This window comes from Zonotrichia albicollis, chromosome 3, assembly GCF_047830755.1.
Source record: "Zonotrichia albicollis isolate bZonAlb1 chromosome 3, bZonAlb1.hap1, whole genome shotgun sequence".
Taxonomy (NCBI): Eukaryota; Metazoa; Chordata; class Aves; order Passeriformes; family Passerellidae; genus Zonotrichia; species Zonotrichia albicollis.
This window is the reverse complement of record NC_133821.1, coordinates 15938522-15955795: the sequence shown is the minus strand read 5'-3', so window position 1 is coordinate 15955795 and position 17274 is coordinate 15938522. Positions and strand designations below refer to the sequence as shown.

General features: G+C 42.2%; 1 protein-coding gene across 1 annotated transcript; it reads left to right on the top strand.

The window, feature by feature from the left end:
* Positions 1–1205: 1205 nt before the first annotated feature.
* Positions 1206–13624, top strand: FBXO28 (F-box protein 28). Its single transcript, XM_074536834.1, has 5 exons — positions 1206–1468; positions 7179–7288; positions 8257–8395; positions 10786–10981; positions 12860–13624. The coding sequence occupies exons 1-5, from the start codon at positions 1256–1258 to the stop codon at positions 13252–13254; spliced, it is 1053 nt and encodes a 350-aa protein (XP_074392935.1). The 5' UTR covers positions 1206–1255; the 3' UTR covers positions 13255–13624.
* Positions 13625–17274: the final 3650 nt, after the last annotated feature.

The window sequence follows — 17274 nt, the reverse complement described above, 5'->3', positions numbered from 1 at the left end:
AGCAGCTGCTGAAGGCACTGAGGAGACTGGCACCATACTTTTCAAAGGCTGTGCCAACTCCTGTCAGGCTAAAATGCTTGTGAAACTGAGGAGTGTCTCTTCTCAGAAGCACCATGGAATGTTCTAGAAACAGCGCTTGGTCCCATCCCCTTGTTGTCCCAGCAGTCTGATCCAGAAACCTCCTTAACATATAGGATACAAGGCAAATAAAGGAGCAGAGTTTGCTTTATTCTGGGTGTTCTGCCTGCTCAGTTATGGCTGGTTCCAGGCAGTGGTTTTCGGGCTGCCGAGGGTTTTGCCAGCTGGCTCTGATCCCAAAGGCAGCACACCTACAGCACCCTGGCTGCTGTGGCTCCCTGTGCCACCAGAGCAGGGGCAGCTTGGACACCAAACACTGAAGGGGTGCTCGCCCATCCATAGGTAAATTTCAGCAGGCTGGATTACTTTGTAATGAGGATGTGGTTTTGTCTCGCTTAGGGGCTACAGAGGCGTTTTCCACCACTGTAATCCAAGCACATTCTCCCGCTAGGTCACTGTGCTGTGCGCACGGAGCACTACCGGACTGGGGTGCAGCAGCACCCACGGAGGTTTGGGAGTTCTTCCCACCGAGGTTTGGAGGCCCTTCCCACGGAATTTCCTCAGAGGGGCATGGAGAGAGGCGCTCATCCCTTCTCTCCGGCCTGCAGCCATAGAACACGAGGGGATGCTCTAAAGCCGCCTCGGGGCTAGTTCAGGTTGGGTATTAGGGAAATTCCTAACAGAGAGAGTGGGAATCCTACATGGGAATCATTACTGTCAGAAGGGGCCTTTGGAGATGACCAGTCCAACCGCCTACCAAGGCAGGGTCACCGGGAGCAGGTGACACAGGAACGTGTCCGGGCGGGGTCTGACTGTCTCCAAGGAGGGAGATTCCACGGCCTCCCTGGGCAGCTGTTCCAGCTGCTCTGCCACCCTCAACTTAAAAAATTCTCCCTCGTGTTGGCAAACTTCTCATGTTTCAGTCTACGGCCCTTGCTCCTCGTCCTATCACCAGGCACCACTGACGAGAGTCGGGCACTATGCCTCTAGCACCCGCCCACGAACGGCTCCCCGGGCAGCAGCAGCAACCCGAACCCTCACGCGCCGCAGCAGCGCTGGGGGTTCCATTTCCCTCACTCCCTGCGGGAGTGCCGGGGCGGGCCCGCCGTGACGGCTGCGGAAGAGGCGTCACAGAGAGGCGGCGCAGTCCCCCCGCGGAGGAAGGACGGGCTGCAAGATGGCGGCGCCGGAGGAGCGGCTCGTGTCGGAGGGCGAAGGCGGCGCCCCGGGCTCGGCGCGGCTCTCCCCGGCCCCGCTGCCGGAGGCCGCCGAGCCGCTGGCGCCCATGGAGCCGCCGCCTCAGAGCAACACGCTCATGGGGCTGCCCATCGTGGCTATCGAGAGCATCCTCAGCTTCCTGTCCTACGATGAGACGAGCCAGCTGCGCTTGGTAGGGGCCGCGGAGGGGAGGCGGCGGGGCGGGGGCCGCGGGGCTGCGGCCGGGACTGGGCTCAGCCCGCCTGGCCCGGGCAGGGCGGCGGTGGCGGCGGCCCCGGTGTCCCCGCCGGGCTGCTGCGTTCGCCGGGGAAGGGCTGGATGAGGTGGGGTGGGTGGGATGGGGCTTTATCCCTTCTCCGCTTTCCGTGTGCGCTGCCATACGCGCATTCCTAAAGCTCTTTATTCCGTCTCTGACTTCTTTCATTCCTTTCACGCTCTGTGAGAAAGCACCGGGCTGCCGGCGGCTCGTTTCTCCCAGTGACTGGTTGGGGTGGGTAGTCTATTGTGTCTCATATGTGTGTTTATTTTTGCTTATAGGGCTTAAGCCTACAAGTGTAGGAGGTGGTGAGCCTGTGCTCCAAGAATCCTCCTTTATCTAGAAATGTGGGTCAAAAAAGAAGATGTAAAAAAAAACCAAACCAAAAAAACCTGCCTGCTTCTTCCAGTCTTAGTGGATGTGTAATTAATAGCATATAGTATCTGCACCTCTGAACTTGATAATGCCAAAAAACCCCGCAGCTGTCAGCGAGGAGATCAATGTATATCAATATTTAACTGCCTGCAGAAGGAGCCTGATGTAAACCATGCCATATTATGATAAGCTGTTGTCTTACTGAATCCCTTACGAGGTTGTAAATGGAATAATAGTGAGGGAATTAATGCACAGCTTATGTAACTCTCAGTAAATGTGCATGCACTGTAGCATTCCTATTTTAAGAACTCGATTAGTCTAAACTGGATAATATTACAAGTGTATTTCTGCAGGAAATTGGACTGCCTGTGTCCTGGCTCAGCAACCTGGAGTGTTGCATCCTGACTGTAACTATAAACCAAAAGCTCTTCAAGCAGAAAATCTGTTCTCATTTGTACTGCTCCAAGCACACCAGTTCCTAAATATTTCTAGAGTGTGCTGTCAGTCCCCTCAAGGCTTCAGCTTCTTCTGTGAGAGTAGGTAGTGGATCTGTCAAAAAGAAGTGGTGCTTGAGAACCACAGAATAGGCTGAGTTAGAAGTGAGCCATGAGGATCACAAAAGCTCCTGGCCTTGTACAAGACATCCCCAAGATCAGAGGTGGCACCTGCAGTTTGACCAGGGAGAAGGGAAATAAAATAAATCACATGGTGTTTGGTGTTGGTATCCCCAAGATCCCAGGTGTACCTGCAGTTTGACCAGGGGGAAGGGAAGTAAATCACATGGTGTTTGGATATGCCACGTTTCAGGCTCAGAATTGCAGGCACAGCCCGTGGCTGCAGCTTTCCCTTGCACCTTGTGAATGGCAGTGCCTGTGGGAGCTCCCACAAGTCCTCAGAAGGCTTTTTCTTTCTCCAGCTCTCAGTGTTTGTAATGCTCTGTTGGCAGTGAAGGTGAGGAGGTCAGGACTAAACCAGCTGTTTAACTCTCACTGGCACTTAGGAAGTAAAATGTGACACTTTTATCCTCTCTTGTATAGCACCTCCAGGTTCCTTTTTCTAGAAGAGGACTGCCCCTTTCAGAAATATGCAAAACCAGACTTGATAAATACCAACTTTGAAACACATGTAGAACAATACTGGGTGTAAAATGAAGGAAACTAACGATTCAGTTGGTCTTTCCCTACTTTGAGTTTTTGAGTCAGTGACAGCCAAGAAAATTAATCTCCATCAAATTCCTAGCTGTTGCCTTAAGCACATCAGAAGGCATTATGAGCATTCTTCTGAGAAGAAAGCAGCCTTTTGTTAACCAGCAGTAATGTAAAGAATCAAAGCCTTTCTGCTGTGAGCCCATAAGCTTGGTCAGCTGGGTCTCTCAGGTGGCTGCTCAGAGCTGGAGGTGTTCTTTTGGCAGACACTGCATGTTCTTCATAGCTCCAGCTGCTTTGTCAGAGAGTTAAGGTAGCCTTTAAAAACAGTAGTGCCCAGGCATAAATTCAGAATGAAATTTCATTACTTTGGGATTTTTTAAGGTGGTGAGTAGCCTTTGGAGAGACCTGTGTGTTCCTGCTCTAAGAGCTGCCTTGCACAAAAGTAAATTTTTGTTTTCTCTGAGGACTGACTTGAGCTGCTTATCAAAGATGAATGTGTCTCTTATAATAAGTAGTATTGTGCTAAAGATACATTGCAGGAGCACATTAATTGAATGACAGATATGAAATTGCTCAGGTCTCATGCCTATTAGAAACATGCCCAAAAGCAGCCTCATTACCCCTTGGAATGTAGAATTCCATGGGATAAAGCATCTTGAGGAAGGCAGGAACATCCAGGACATCAGTCAACCTAAACAAAGTTTGATCATGTTTAGACAAAAAAAATGTGGATTCCCTAAATCAGTAATTTTGTTGCATTTTCTGGATCCCAGCATGGAAGGAATGGATGTCTTAATGTGCTTTTTATTTTGGAGCACCTTAGCTCAGTGATCCATAAAAAAAAACATCTCTGGACTGAACTGGGTTTGGATGTACAGTGTATACAAAACCCCAGACTGAGGAGTTGGCTGGGTGGGAGGACACAGAGCACCAGAATGTTTTCAGATTGAAATGGAGATAGGAATGTGCATTGTTTATGTAGAGCATAATGAGGAGCAGAATCTCAGGCATGAGATCCAGAAGTCTTTTTCTGTCCTCAAAGGATGAGGTAAAGAACATTTCCTGCTTGTGATGATTGCCATCAGACAGGGCAGGGCCGTGGGCCCCTCATTGTGCACAAAGCTTTCCTGAGCATAAAGCTGCTGTTCCTGGGGTCACTGTGTGAGAAAGCTGAAGTGAAGCACCTACAGGTTAAGCACTGAAGTAGATCCAAAGAGCAGAGACTAAACAATAGGTATTCAGAGAGCAGTCATGTCTGAAATGAGGGAAATCTTGAGCCCTCAAACTTTTGTTCAGACAAAGTGAATGAGAGGAAAAGCAGCAGCTTTTTGCTTTCAGCCCTTTTGAGTATTTACTTCATCTGCTTCCTGTGATGATCCCCATGAGAGAAACACAGAAAAACCCCAAGGATGCCAATGTCTGAAGCTGTAATGCTTTGGACAAGCCCACTGTGCATGCTGACAGGCAAGCTCACTATCTTCCAGCTTTTGAAGGCTCCTTTTACAGGGATATTTTTAGTGACTTGCAGAAGCTTTGAAATTTTTACCTCAGTGGGATAATAATGAAATTCTTAGATTCCAGTTTCTTTTTCAGTCACATGTCTGAGCTTGGCACTTCCATTCAGCCTATTACTACAAAAAGCATGATTAAAATCTCACAGTCCACAACCTCCTTCCATGGACACTCTGAGAAAGTTATCTTGGATTCTGACACACATCAGGATTACTTCGATTCTTCACCAAACTTGTGCTTGTTTCCTGCACAGGTTGGACAGCATGGCTTTAATATTCCCAGTTTCAGTCAGTCTGTGTTTACAGGCATTTCTATTTTAAGGTTTCTTGATGAAGTTATAAGCATTTTTCCCTAAAAATAACTTACTTTACCCAAAAAAAGACGTTTTACAGACATGGTGTCAGTGTTCTGTCTAAGAAAAATAACATATTGAATCTAAGTACTCCAGGACATGTTATATTTGTTTTGGAGCTGGTTATCTGGTAGTGAAGCTTGATAGAAATAAAACATGCTTTTTAAGGAAGTTAGTAGATTGTGTCAGTGTGTTTACAAATGAAGTGGAAATTAGTTTATAGGATCATAGGAAGCTGCTTTCACATAAAAGTCAGCACAACCTCTCCTTCTGCTTTTTAGATGGATTTGGAATACCTTTCTAACCCTGAAACTTGAACACAGGGTCTGGTTGGACTTGACCTTTGAGGAAACACAGCCTCTTTCAGCTCTGTGGCTAAAATAAGAAAATATTCACCAACATTGCAAATACAAGGATAAGAAAATTCAATTTATGATCTGTTGGATATGTAATATCCAATTGTCTTGGACTGCTATGGACACCTAAAAGTGTAATGAAGCTACTCTACATCCTATAAATCCAGGTGCTCTGTGGTTTAGGTGGTGAACTAGCTGAGAATTAGGAGATGATTGGTAACATAAGTTGCAAACAAACACGTTTGATTTCTGGTGATCCCGAAGTTTGGGATCTGGACTGATTATTGGCTAAATACGGGTAATGTCGAGAAACTGGAGCAAATAATCCTTCCTGCTGGGTAGGACAAGCGGAGGAGGAAGGTTCAAACGCCGGCGCGGTTGGTGTGTTGGGCTGCGGCTCCCTGGGGTCTCTTTGCCGGCAGGTGTCACTGTGAGCGAGGGTAAAGCCGCTCTGCTCTGCCGCCTGAGCGCGGCCGGGGATGTTTCCTGTGCTGCCCGGGGGCCGCAGCGCTGCCGCAGCCCTGTGCGGGGCCCGGTTCCTGCTTCAGGGTCCGGTGCCATTGGAGCTGCCAGAAAGCTGCAAAGCCTTGACTCAAAAACGATTTAAATCCGCTGCCAGCTCAGGGAGGAAAGAACCATTTCCTCCTTCCTGTAGGAAGGGCCGGCATTTTTCCTTATACACTGGAGATGATTTAACTGGATCGCTGAGTGTGCTGAGGCTCGCCCTGTGCCGTTTGCATGGCTGATCCTGCTTTGTTAAGGATGTAAGACCGAGGAGCACAGACAGATCCACGGCCACTGCTTAAAGGGCTGTGGATGTCTGTCTGAGCTGTCTGAAAGTGGTCCGTTCTCACAGAACTTGGCTCACAAAGCAGAGCTGCTTTCTTTTTATACAGAAGGCATTACACAAAGTAATTGCAGGTTTTACTGGGAGAGGTGAGAATCTTCTTCCTCAAGGTATAAACTTACACAGACTTTGAAGTTATGAAATGATGAGTGTATGGAGGAAAAGAGTGTTTATTTAAAAAAAGAAAACAAACTTATTTATTGGCAAGTGGGGTCACAGTGGGAGCTGTGGACCTAAGTAGCTAAAAAATCCCAACAAACCCAAAACTGCTTCAAAGAACAGTTGGGTCACTAAGCTCTTGTATCTTCAGAATTGAATAGCAATTGCTTTAAACCTTTGTATGAGTTGGCTTTGTCCTGTAAGGGGTAACTTTGTGAAGGTTTAACTTTAGCAGTTTATTGTATCTTCTGCAGCTCTTCATGTCCTTTCTTCCTAAATCTGTGGGGTAAAACCCCCTGAGACTACTGGTGTCCAACAGCAAATAGAGGAATTATTTAAACAGAGAAGACTTTCTTATACAAAAAGGAGAATCTTGTTCCATGTGCAGTGTTTTTTCCATGTGTTTTTAAATGTAATTGTGGGTGAGTTAAAAAACAAAAGCCTTAAACACTGAAGGAAAACCGCGGTGATTTCTTGTCTTTAAAGTTTTCTGGTTTTGAGACTACAAAATACTAATTTCATCTACCAGAATCACTGTGGAGACCATGCAGAAAGCCAGGCATGGGCATCTGCAGCTTCCATTAAAATCAGAGGAAATTGTATTTGCTTCTGATAGGTGCCATTCAGCCCACTGTGTCTTGTTAGGCAAAATCAACATTTATTTGTAAATTGTGTAAAACATAGCTGCTCCTTTTTGGAGTATTCTGATCTTTGGTGGAGATGGGAATGCCTTCATCTCAACTGCAGTTTTTGCTTGTTGAAATGGAGCAAAAAACTGTAAGAGAATCTTTTGCTAGCTGGCAGGTAGGATAAGATAATAGTAAAAGTGAGTTGTGGCCTTAATTGAGCCTTAAGATTTCTTTTTACTTAAATACAGGTTTGTAAGCGCATGGACTTGGTTTGCCAGAGAATGTTAAATCAGGGATTTCTGAAAGTGGAGAGATACCACAACTTGTGTCAAAAGCAAGTTAAAGCTCAACTTCCAAGGTATGTACCAGTTAAAATGACAATTAAATTTAATTATGTTAGATTCATTTAAGCAGGTTATTGAAAAGAAATTCCTTTCTGGCTAATTCTCTTATATATCTTGAAAATTTAAGTCACATTTGCCTTTATTTAATTTTTTTTTTGTAAAAGCACCTTGAACCTAAGATTTAATTACAGAATAATGGTGTGAGAAGTGTGTCTGGTATTTCAAACAGAGAAGTCTGGGTTCTGTATTAATCAACTCTTTTGGCAAATCAAACGAGGATTCCTGGGAATGAATAAATGCCATTCCTTTTCAAGAACAACTGCCTTCACTGATGATTTATCAAATATTCTGCTTTAAAAAAGGCAAGGTTTATCACTGGCAAGGATTAAATGGGAACAAGGAAGAGGGGTTTGACATGTGAGCATTACTGGGAACTGGTTTCTCACTGAAGCCATATCTTTCTTCCTCTTTCCACTGAATAAGAGCAGCTGCTGCTGTGTCCTATCAGATTTCCCAGTCAGAGTGAAGAAACTAAATGCTACTTGGCATAGAGATCCTTTCTCAAAAAGGGTTTCTAGCTCAACCTAAACTTCACAGTAGTTATTTACTGTGTAAACTTCACTACCAATATATTACATTTATTATTTCAATTGCACTGAAGTACTGACCATATGAATGAGTGGGATAAATACATTCCCTCTGACTCAGTGTCTGCTGCTGTCAGTATTGCACCCTTGTTCTTAAATGTCCTCAATTACATACAAAATTTACTATACATAAGGAGTAGTAATTACTTAGAAAACCAGCTTTGTCTAAGGAAGTGTAGCTGGGTTACTAGCTGGGTCTCTATAGTATCTATTATTTCTATGAAGACAGATGTTATTGGTTACAGGGTTTTAAGGGTGAAATTAACTTGACAAATGTTACAGTTGGATTTTTGACTCCTTGTTAAATGAGTGTCACCTCGTGGTCTGTTTTCCAGACGGGAGTCAGAGAGGAGAAACCATTCCTTAGCTCGCCATGCAGACATCCTTGCTGCTGTGGAAACGAGGCTCTCTCTCCTAAATATGACTTTCATGAAGTATGTGGATTCCAATCTCTGTTGCTTCATACCTGGAAAGGTAAAATGCAGACTGTATTATGTGAATATGTATCTGTGTTTAAAAATAAGATTGTGTAACTTAACCTGGCACAGCTGGGGAAAATTGATATTGTATATATATATATATATATATATATATATATATATATATACACACTTGCAAATAAACCTGCAAGCCAATACTCTGTTTTACCAGGCAGTCTGAAATGAATAAACCAGGCTATATTTAAATATTAATTATTATAAATTAGATTTCTCTTTGCCCTTAGATTCTCTCTTGAGTCCGATGTTTGGCTTGTGCTATACTCATCTTCTACAACCTTTTAGAAAAAAAACATGTGATCAGGCCATCTGAAGATGTAGTAATTTGGATTACACATAACACTAGGTACTCAGTCAATCATGATTTTATGCACCTTCTTAAGGGTTTGAGTACTTCAGGTTAATTGAATTAAGGTATTTAGTATGTCAAAACACTGTTCAGTATTACAGTGGATGGTGTATTTTTGTACAGTAGGTGGAATTAATTTTAAATGTAAAGTGTGTTAAATGGGAACATCACTGAACAGTTCTGGTGTTTTAGAATAGCAGCCCAGCATTAAATATAAATTATGCAGGCAAGATGTACATTTGAGATACTGATGTTTTATAAGCTATGAAATCACCAGTGCACAGGGGAATTGACAAAATCAGGCTCAGAGGAAGACTGGTACAGCTGAGGGATTAAATGAGATCAGTGAACATTATCCTAATGCTCTATTCATTGATCTTCCCTGTAAGGTGTGGATATGTTGATGTTACTTTTTGGTGGGCAGAGAACTGAATTGCAGTGAGATGAATGGAAAGGATTCTGGGGAAGCATGCAGGCATTTATGCATACAGTGGTAGGATAAACTGTGGGCATGGAATGTATTCTTATTGTTATCTTATTTCTGTTACTCTTGTTGACTTGATATTTAATTTATTTTTAATTATATCCTTGTATGACTTTACATTATACTGTTATATACCATGTATTTTTAAAAAATTAATATAATGAAGTCAAATGAACTTAAGTCCCTGATACTTACATGGTAAATGGGATTCTTAAGAAAAAAGTTGCTTTGCTGTTCTGAAGAGTAGAGGGAAAGGCAGAACTCACCCTAGCCCAGCAGAGGGAAGGGCAGCGTTTATCTTAGACCAGGGGTGTGCAGGAGTTGGGCAGGTGAGTTTTCTTTTCCTTGTGGACACCAACTTGTAAGCACCTTGATTTTATTTTGATACAACTGCTAAAAAGTTGTTGGTGGTTTTTTTAATTATTTACTTGGTGTGTGAGTTTGCTAGCACTGCTCCTCTCCCAGCACAGTTATCAGTTCACCCATTAATTTATATTTTGGTCAATCAGATTCAATGTTCACTTACAGTCTGAGGTTTCCCTCCCACCTGCTTTGCTTCCCTCAGGAAATGTCACCATAGAACTGCCAGGAAGTGAATTTGTGTTAGAATATGCAAATCCTGGTTTGAGGTTCAGCATTCTGTGATAGCAGAGCACCGCTGCAAGGTTTTCTATTGAGGATGTTGTTGCTAACAGGATACAGAGTGGATGAAATTAGAGCAGTCATTTGTTGTTTGTTGCTTGATGAGAAACTTAGGTCTTGTCTAGCTTTTGGGACTTTTTAGCTAAGCTTCCTTTATCAGACAGAAGGTGCAACTGTATTACAAGGTCCTTATTATGTGTGTTCTTCAAACATTCTTAATCCTGTGCAAAATGCCTGTACAGCTTTGGCTAAAAGACCAGCACTCCTATCTTGACCTGCCTGAGATTTTAATTCATAAATTAAAATCTCCCTTCATCTCTCTGTATCTCTCCTAACTAAAGGGCTTTGCTTTCCAAACCTGTCAAGAGAGTTTTGTTCTCTGTCAATAGTGAATTGATGTTTTGTAAATGAATATATTTTGGATTTAATCTGAATTTGTAATATTTTGTGTGTATGGAAGTGGACTCAAGTAAATATTTACAGCTCCTCAGGCTGACGTAATGCTAATGCTTCTTACTCCAATTCTGTTTCATGGCTGGCAGGGATAGTGACTGCTCTGCTTTAGGGCTTCTTGCTTCAGGTTCTCCTGCAGGAAATGATCATGCTTTGCTGAGTATAGATTATGTAACTTGCAAGCCAACTATGCCTGTACTTCACATTTCACCTAATGAGCATTATTTCATGACTTTGAAGAGAGCTGTTGTGATAGATGTAATGAATAGCTTCTCTGATACATCATGAGCAACACTTCAAAAAGCTGATCTGGAACTAAAACACACAGTGGTGTGCAACTGTTATGTGGTAAAAACCCCTAAATATGCCAGAATTCCTAGAACAAACTGAAATAATCTTGCCTTTATCAGAAAATCCTAATTCTTCTTAAATGTTTTAGGTAATAGATGAAATTTATCGAGTGCTAAGATATGTAAACTCTACAAGAGCTCCTCAGAGAGCTCATGAAGTTCTTCAAGAACTAAGGGACATTTCCTCCATGGCTATGGAATATTTTGATGAGAAGATTGTTCCAATACTGAAAAGAAAGATGCCTGGGTCAGATGTATCGGGACGTCTAATAGGAACTGCCCCAGGTATTAATTCCAACGTATAGTTAACTTTTATTTAGTTGTTCTTTAAAACAATCACAGCACTGTATGTTTTCTAAGCTCCCTCCCTTCAAGGGGAGCTTTATTACATAAATATTGATGATACTTGTTTTTAAGAATGCTAACTGAAATTCATTTGCTTTGAAAGTTAAGGAGCCTTTGTACTGCTAAAAGAACAGTCACTGGAATGGATGTTGGAGTTATGCATAGTGTGTATTCATGAAACAAATGCTTTTGTGCCACCAATGAATGAGACTTGATCGCTGCATTTGGTTGAAATTTGGCACATGAGATGACAACTCACTGCCTTTTATTTTTAGGACAAGCTGCAAATGAATTTGTCTAAGCTGTAATAGCACATAGAGGGCTGGGATGGGCTTTTTTTACTTTGCTGGGGGAACTGTTTTATGCACTAACAAGCAAAGTAGTTACAGGTAATAGTGAAAAGGCAATTAAAATAACAGTCTATAAATAAGCCATTTAACTGGTCCTTGGAATACTCTGTCAGACTTTCCAGAACTTTTGTGAGCTAAACTCCAAGGTAGTTGCCTCTTGGCTGAATTTATCCTAATGGTAAAGGCAAAAGATTGGTAAAATTGTAGCATTTTCCCTATACAGGATGTGTTCCCATTTTAGGAAGTGTGAAATTTAACTTTCTAGAAGGATAACTTAGTAAAAATTAGGGGGGGAAAGTACATCTTAAGTAAAACCAATAGGCCCAACTGCAGATGCTTTTGTTTCTTGTATGTCCTGTCCATCCTTTTAGCCATAAGTGTGTATGCCAACTTTAGTATATCCTGCTAGTTGTACTTTAATTTTTATAATTATATAAATTTTCATTTTAAAATTATAGTCCTGCTAGTTTTAATTTTTAAAATTATATATGGGTTTAAATTTTTTTGATTATATGTGTTAGTATATAGTGAGCCTCTCAGCTGAGGAAGTATTGCCCAAACCCAAGTTGATATCAATCAGCTTTTCAAGGCCAAGGCTTTGTGGTGCATTAAATGCCTCCCTCTTGTTGAGGGAAGGGCAGCACCTCTCTCTTAGTGTCCCATAGTGGTAGCTGTGCTGCCATCCTGATGGGAAAAAAGGAGGAAAAGGAGGATGACTGTTCCAGACTCTTCTGTCTGTAGAGCACTTAAAGTTGCACCTCAATTGCACAGCCTTGCTACAAGAGTATAATGACAGAAGAAGTGATAGATACCTTTTATGGCAGAAAAAGTGAAAGAAATTATACAGTAGCTGTTAGTCTCCTTGATTTGCAGGAACTTTATTAGAATCAACAGTTCCAAGCTCAGATTCCAGTATGGTTTTAGTGCTTAGGAGGAGTGATTCTAAAGAAGCATGGAAAATAAATTCCTTTCTTCTAAAATGTAAGTTATACCAAAATACCTTGTTAAGTTCCAAACTACAATTTCTTAGAACTTTAGCTGCAGCTAAGACAGCAGAATTTTGCTGTTCTAATGAAAGATATTTATTCAGTCTTAACTATTCAATATTAAGTAATTTGGAGATGTTTTGTGGGATTTTGTCTTAATATGTCTGACACTAAGTCTAGATGACAACACAGTAGTTGTACACAGTTTTTGATGCAGCAAAAGGAGGGGGGCTTATATACAGGAAATGAATTATGAACATTTTTCCTGACTACTGAAAAGCTGTAAGTATTTTAAATTAAACTGGTTGTGCTCTGAGATTACCACGTGTTCTTGTTAGACACTTAAATCTGTTTGCCTGTTCACATAACTTGCAGTGGGTGCTCAGATTCACGTGTGGGGAGTCGGGATAAGGAAAATACAAACACTGGGATGCTGTTTGTGCCCCTAAGTTGCAGAGCATTAATCACAGTTGTCTCTGAAGTTCCAGGGCCTTCTGCAGCGCTGACAACCATGCAGCTGTTCTCCAAGCAGAGCCCTTCCAGGCAGGAAGTCACCAAGCTGCAGCAGCAGGTGAAAGCCAACGGCACGGGGCTGACGGCGCTGAAGCGGGAGATCTCGGAGCTGCGCCTCAAGGTGCAGGAGCAGCAGAAGCAGCTCCAGGATCAAGACCAGAAACTGCTTGAGCAGACCCAGATCATTGGGGAACAGAACGCGCGCTTGGCCGAGCTGGAGCGCAAGCTGCGCGAGGTGATGGAGAGCACGGTGGGGAATTCTTCGGGCTCCAGCTCAAACGAACAATCTCCCAGGAAAAGGAGGAAGGCGGTGGATGCCACGGACTGTCCCAGGAAATCCAAACGCCTTCGGAACAGAAAATAACTGCGGAGGAGACGGCGCCTTCAGGAGGATACACTGCTCTGGTAGCCCAAGCAGGCCTGCTTGTTTGGATACTGTGACCAGCTCATGGTGTCACTTAGGCTGCTGGCTCTTCAAAACACCACTTAGACTTGAACAGTGATTTTCTTTCATTGACTTTTCCCCTGCTTTCTATATGGGTGGGCCTAATGCACAGAATCTTTAAGATTTGCAATAGCTACATACTAACCAGACCTGCTCTGTTATGTTTTGAAGGGTTAACCTTTTTTTCCGTGCAGATGTGTTTTAAAGTAAACTTATTTGTGTTTATGCATATGGTCACATGAAATCTTAAATAAATTGTCTTAACTGACTAAATGGTTAAGAGTAAAAACAGATGTCCTGTTCACTTGAAGGAAAGATCCGCATTTAAAAACCTTGTTTTTGAGAACTTGACCTTTTTTGTTACAAGTGACCTTGTCTGGAATGTCTGAAAAGTAGTTAATACTTTTTGGGGTTCTCTGTAACGAGTAAAACTGACTTCTTAAGCTGCAGTATTGGCTATATATTTTTGTAAACTTCCACAGAAGGGCCTTCTATCCAGTCTTCACATGCACACACCCTGGTCCTAGGTCTTAGGAGCCATATTCTGCATTTGCATGGATAGATGCATGTACAGCTTAGTCAGCCTGCCAAAAGCACTTGCCTGAAACTGTTCCAAACTCTGGGAGAGAGCACAGAGAGCTGTCAAACAATTCCTTTGTTCCTCAGCCACAAGTCAGTCTCTGCTTTGGGCTGTGTGGCTGCCCCTCGCCCTGCCTGGAGGGCAGGGATCCGTATTTAGCCAAAGCTGGAGAGAGGAGAGGCTGCCTGTGCATCCCTTGGGTCGTGGCCAACACCCAGCACCTGCCAGCTGTCCCTGGAGTCACCAGGCTCTGGGGACATCACTGGAGTGAAATGCTGTATATGGTAAAACTTCAGCTATTTTGTGTGTCTGTGTTGGGGCTGGGGTGGAAATTTCTCTGTAACACTGATGACAATATTCTAAGCTTTCCTTATCCTAAAAGGTAAATCACTTCAGACAGAGCTTTAATTTCTTTTGCACTTCTGTTTTGAGCTTGTAACTGGAAAAGCATGTCTTGCACTGTTCAGTCTCTCTGGTCACTTTAACCACCTCAGAGTTGTGTACAGTGATTATTCCCCCCCTGCCATCTGTATATTTTTGGAATCTTATACAAATACCATTGTCCTTGGTTTTGTTTTAATGTACTAAACTATGTAGCTTTATAATTTGACTTTTGTTTTCTTTTTTTAACCAGCTGCTGCTTTGTCTTTAGGTGGTTCTGAATTCAACTTGGTATGGCACTGAAAATGCAAACGCTGCATTTTGTAGCTGTTCACAACCTTGATATTCCTGCTGTGGGTTAAAGTGCAAGTCCATTTTGTATGGCTGTCAGCATAACCTAGTGGCTGTATTTAAAGCACCAAACAAATCAGAAGTTGTCTGGTCAGGTGTTATATAATCGTGGCAAACTGACATTTTCTACAATTTTTACTTCTAACACATAGTAGTTCATAGCAGAAGTAACATTAAAATTGTCTAAAATTTGACAGACATTCAGCTTTCAAATAAACTTCTCGAGTAGTTTGAGTCTTTTGCAAAAAAAAAAGGCATTTTTCCTAATAATCGATAAAATTATAATCAAGAAACTGTTAAAGGAGCATTTGCTTTTATTGGTTTATACAGCTCAGAATGTTTGTTACAGGTAACTCTGTCTTGGAGATAGATACCTGCTATTCAGCTTAAAAATACTGGCACATACCTGAACTTTTAAAAAATTTTGAGTCAAAGGGTCAGCATGATAGCTAGAATTACTGTGTGATACAAATTCATTGAATGGTTATTTGTGATAAAAAATTCCTGTAATGGACTAAGTGCCAGCTACTTGTGGTTAAATGCTTCCAAACAAGTATAAACTTGGGAATTTCATTTACTGAAGGGGTTTATTCATACATTTTGAATATTTTCACTTCAGATTCTTTATTAATTTCTAGAATATGCAGACAGTTTCCCCCTCCCCACTATGCCAGTGTACAAATCATTTCAGCTTAGTCCAGAGCAGCATTTCTGGACGTGTTGGGGAATCTCTGGCTGTTCTTAAACTGAGCTGGAAAACAACAGCCAATTGTTATGGAAGTGTTCTCTGGGAACTGTGCCAGCTTGGACCCTTCAGCTCAAGGAAGTATCGCGTGCTCCAGGATTGCAGGTGCATCCTGCTCCTCCATGTGCTGACATTTTTCATTCCAGTGAAATGGAATGAGGCCCATGAAACTTCAGGGGGAGAGGGGATGGTTACAAGAAATTCCACAATAAAGGTACACCAGTGTTTTGTGTTTCACATCCCAGGGAGGGAAACATCAGATGGCTCTTGGCTGGAATGTACACCAGAAAAATATACACATGGGAAATAAAACCAGAATGAAATAATTGTTTGGACAAAATAGCTGGAGCTTTAATTTCTGACACCACATTGTCCTTTGTTAAATAAAAAGGATAAATTTTGCAATATCTGAACAAGCTGATGAATCACCTGAAGTAAAACTGTATCTCTTTTCACTCTCCATGCCTGTGCAGGTTTATGTGAGTTGGTGTATCAGCCTGGAAGTTGTGTTGGTGGTGATCAGTGATTGTTCAAGGGAGAGCCTTGAAACACTGAGACTGAGATGCAGTTTGCAAAATTACCTGAGAAACTGATTTATTTGCATGCACTGTTCAATTTTAGTACTTGTTTCTAGGGCTGAAAGAAAGGCCAGAGCTGTCAGGGAAAGCAATTTTAAGTGTCTTATATCTGATTTCTTAAAAAAACTTGAAAATACTGAAACCAGCTTTACTGCATTTTTCAAAATAGTACTTGCTTGGAAACTTAGCACTTGCTTAGAAAAATAGCACTTGCTTTTTGTTTCATAGTAAGGTTGGGGATTTTTTAAAATGAATTTGTGTACCCAGTGATCATGGTGAAAATAAGATCAAAAGGTACCATAGTGGAAAACAAATGGAACTTGGTCAGTTCCTGGTATTCACCATTGCATGTTAATGTTCATTAATGCAACAAAGGATGCCTGTGTGTAACTTGTTAAAGCAAAAGGTGAGATAGAATTGAACAGAAACTTGGTTGCTCTTCCTCAGATCTCACAGTGAATTGTGGGGAGCACTAGGACTGCCAAAGGAATTTTGAACATCAAGAGCCCCTTGAAAATAGGGTGATGTAGGATATAGTGCAATGTGTCTCAGCACAGGAGAGGATTCTCTGATTCCTTGGTGTTCCTGATGCTTTTAGGAGGGTAATTAGCAAATTTCAGTGATTGTTACTTCATGAATTAGTAAATTCAGTTTGGACTGTTTTACAGCAATATGTCAGCTAGTTGTGAACTATTCTGTTCAACTCAAGTTGCATTTCTGTGCTATTGTGCACTGTACCTGGGCCAGCTTGCTTGTCCATGTGCTCTCCACTCCTGCAGCTCTCCTGCCTGGATCTCACCTTCCCCAAAGTCCTAGCTTTGGTTCACATGGAAGTGAACATTCCAGGAGTTTTGTTCAAGCTTTGTGCCAGCTGAGGACACAGTAGGTCCTGGATCTCACTGTCTCTGGAATGGAAAACATCAGATACAAACACTGTTGGCTTGCTGAACACCTAATCTTGGATATGTTACACAAAATGATCAAATGCAGTGATTAAATAGGGAAAACACTTTACTCTCCAGTACACTTGGGCAATTAAATTGCCCAAAACTTTCCTATTTAATATATATTTTTTTTAGTTGTTTAAGCCTTGTTTAACTGCTCTGGAATGTTTAGTTTATAAACCTGGGGTATTCTGTTTAATTCATGACCGTTTACAAACCTGCGTGTGTTTGTGGTGCTCTAAACCTGCCTTTGTGCACCAAATTCCTGATGTGCTGTCACTCCTCCAGTGCTCCTGTCACCTGCTGCCACACTCCTTTTGACAGGATCCTTCCCATGCATGAGGAGCCCTTTAGCACAAT

Bases quoted from the DNA above. Each gene is read 5' to 3' on its own strand.
- FBXO28 (XM_074536834.1), top strand. From the start codon at position 1,256: ATGGCGGCGCCGGAGGAGCGGCTCGTGTCGGAGGGCGAAGGCGGCGCC. The intron at 1,469-7,178 runs GTAGGGGCCGCG...ACTTAAATACAG, and splicing joins AGACGAGCCAGCTGCGCTTG to GTTTGTAAGCGCATGGACTT. The intron at 10,982-12,859 runs GTATTAATTCCA...TTGTCTCTGAAG, and splicing joins TCTAATAGGAACTGCCCCAG to TTCCAGGGCCTTCTGCAGCG.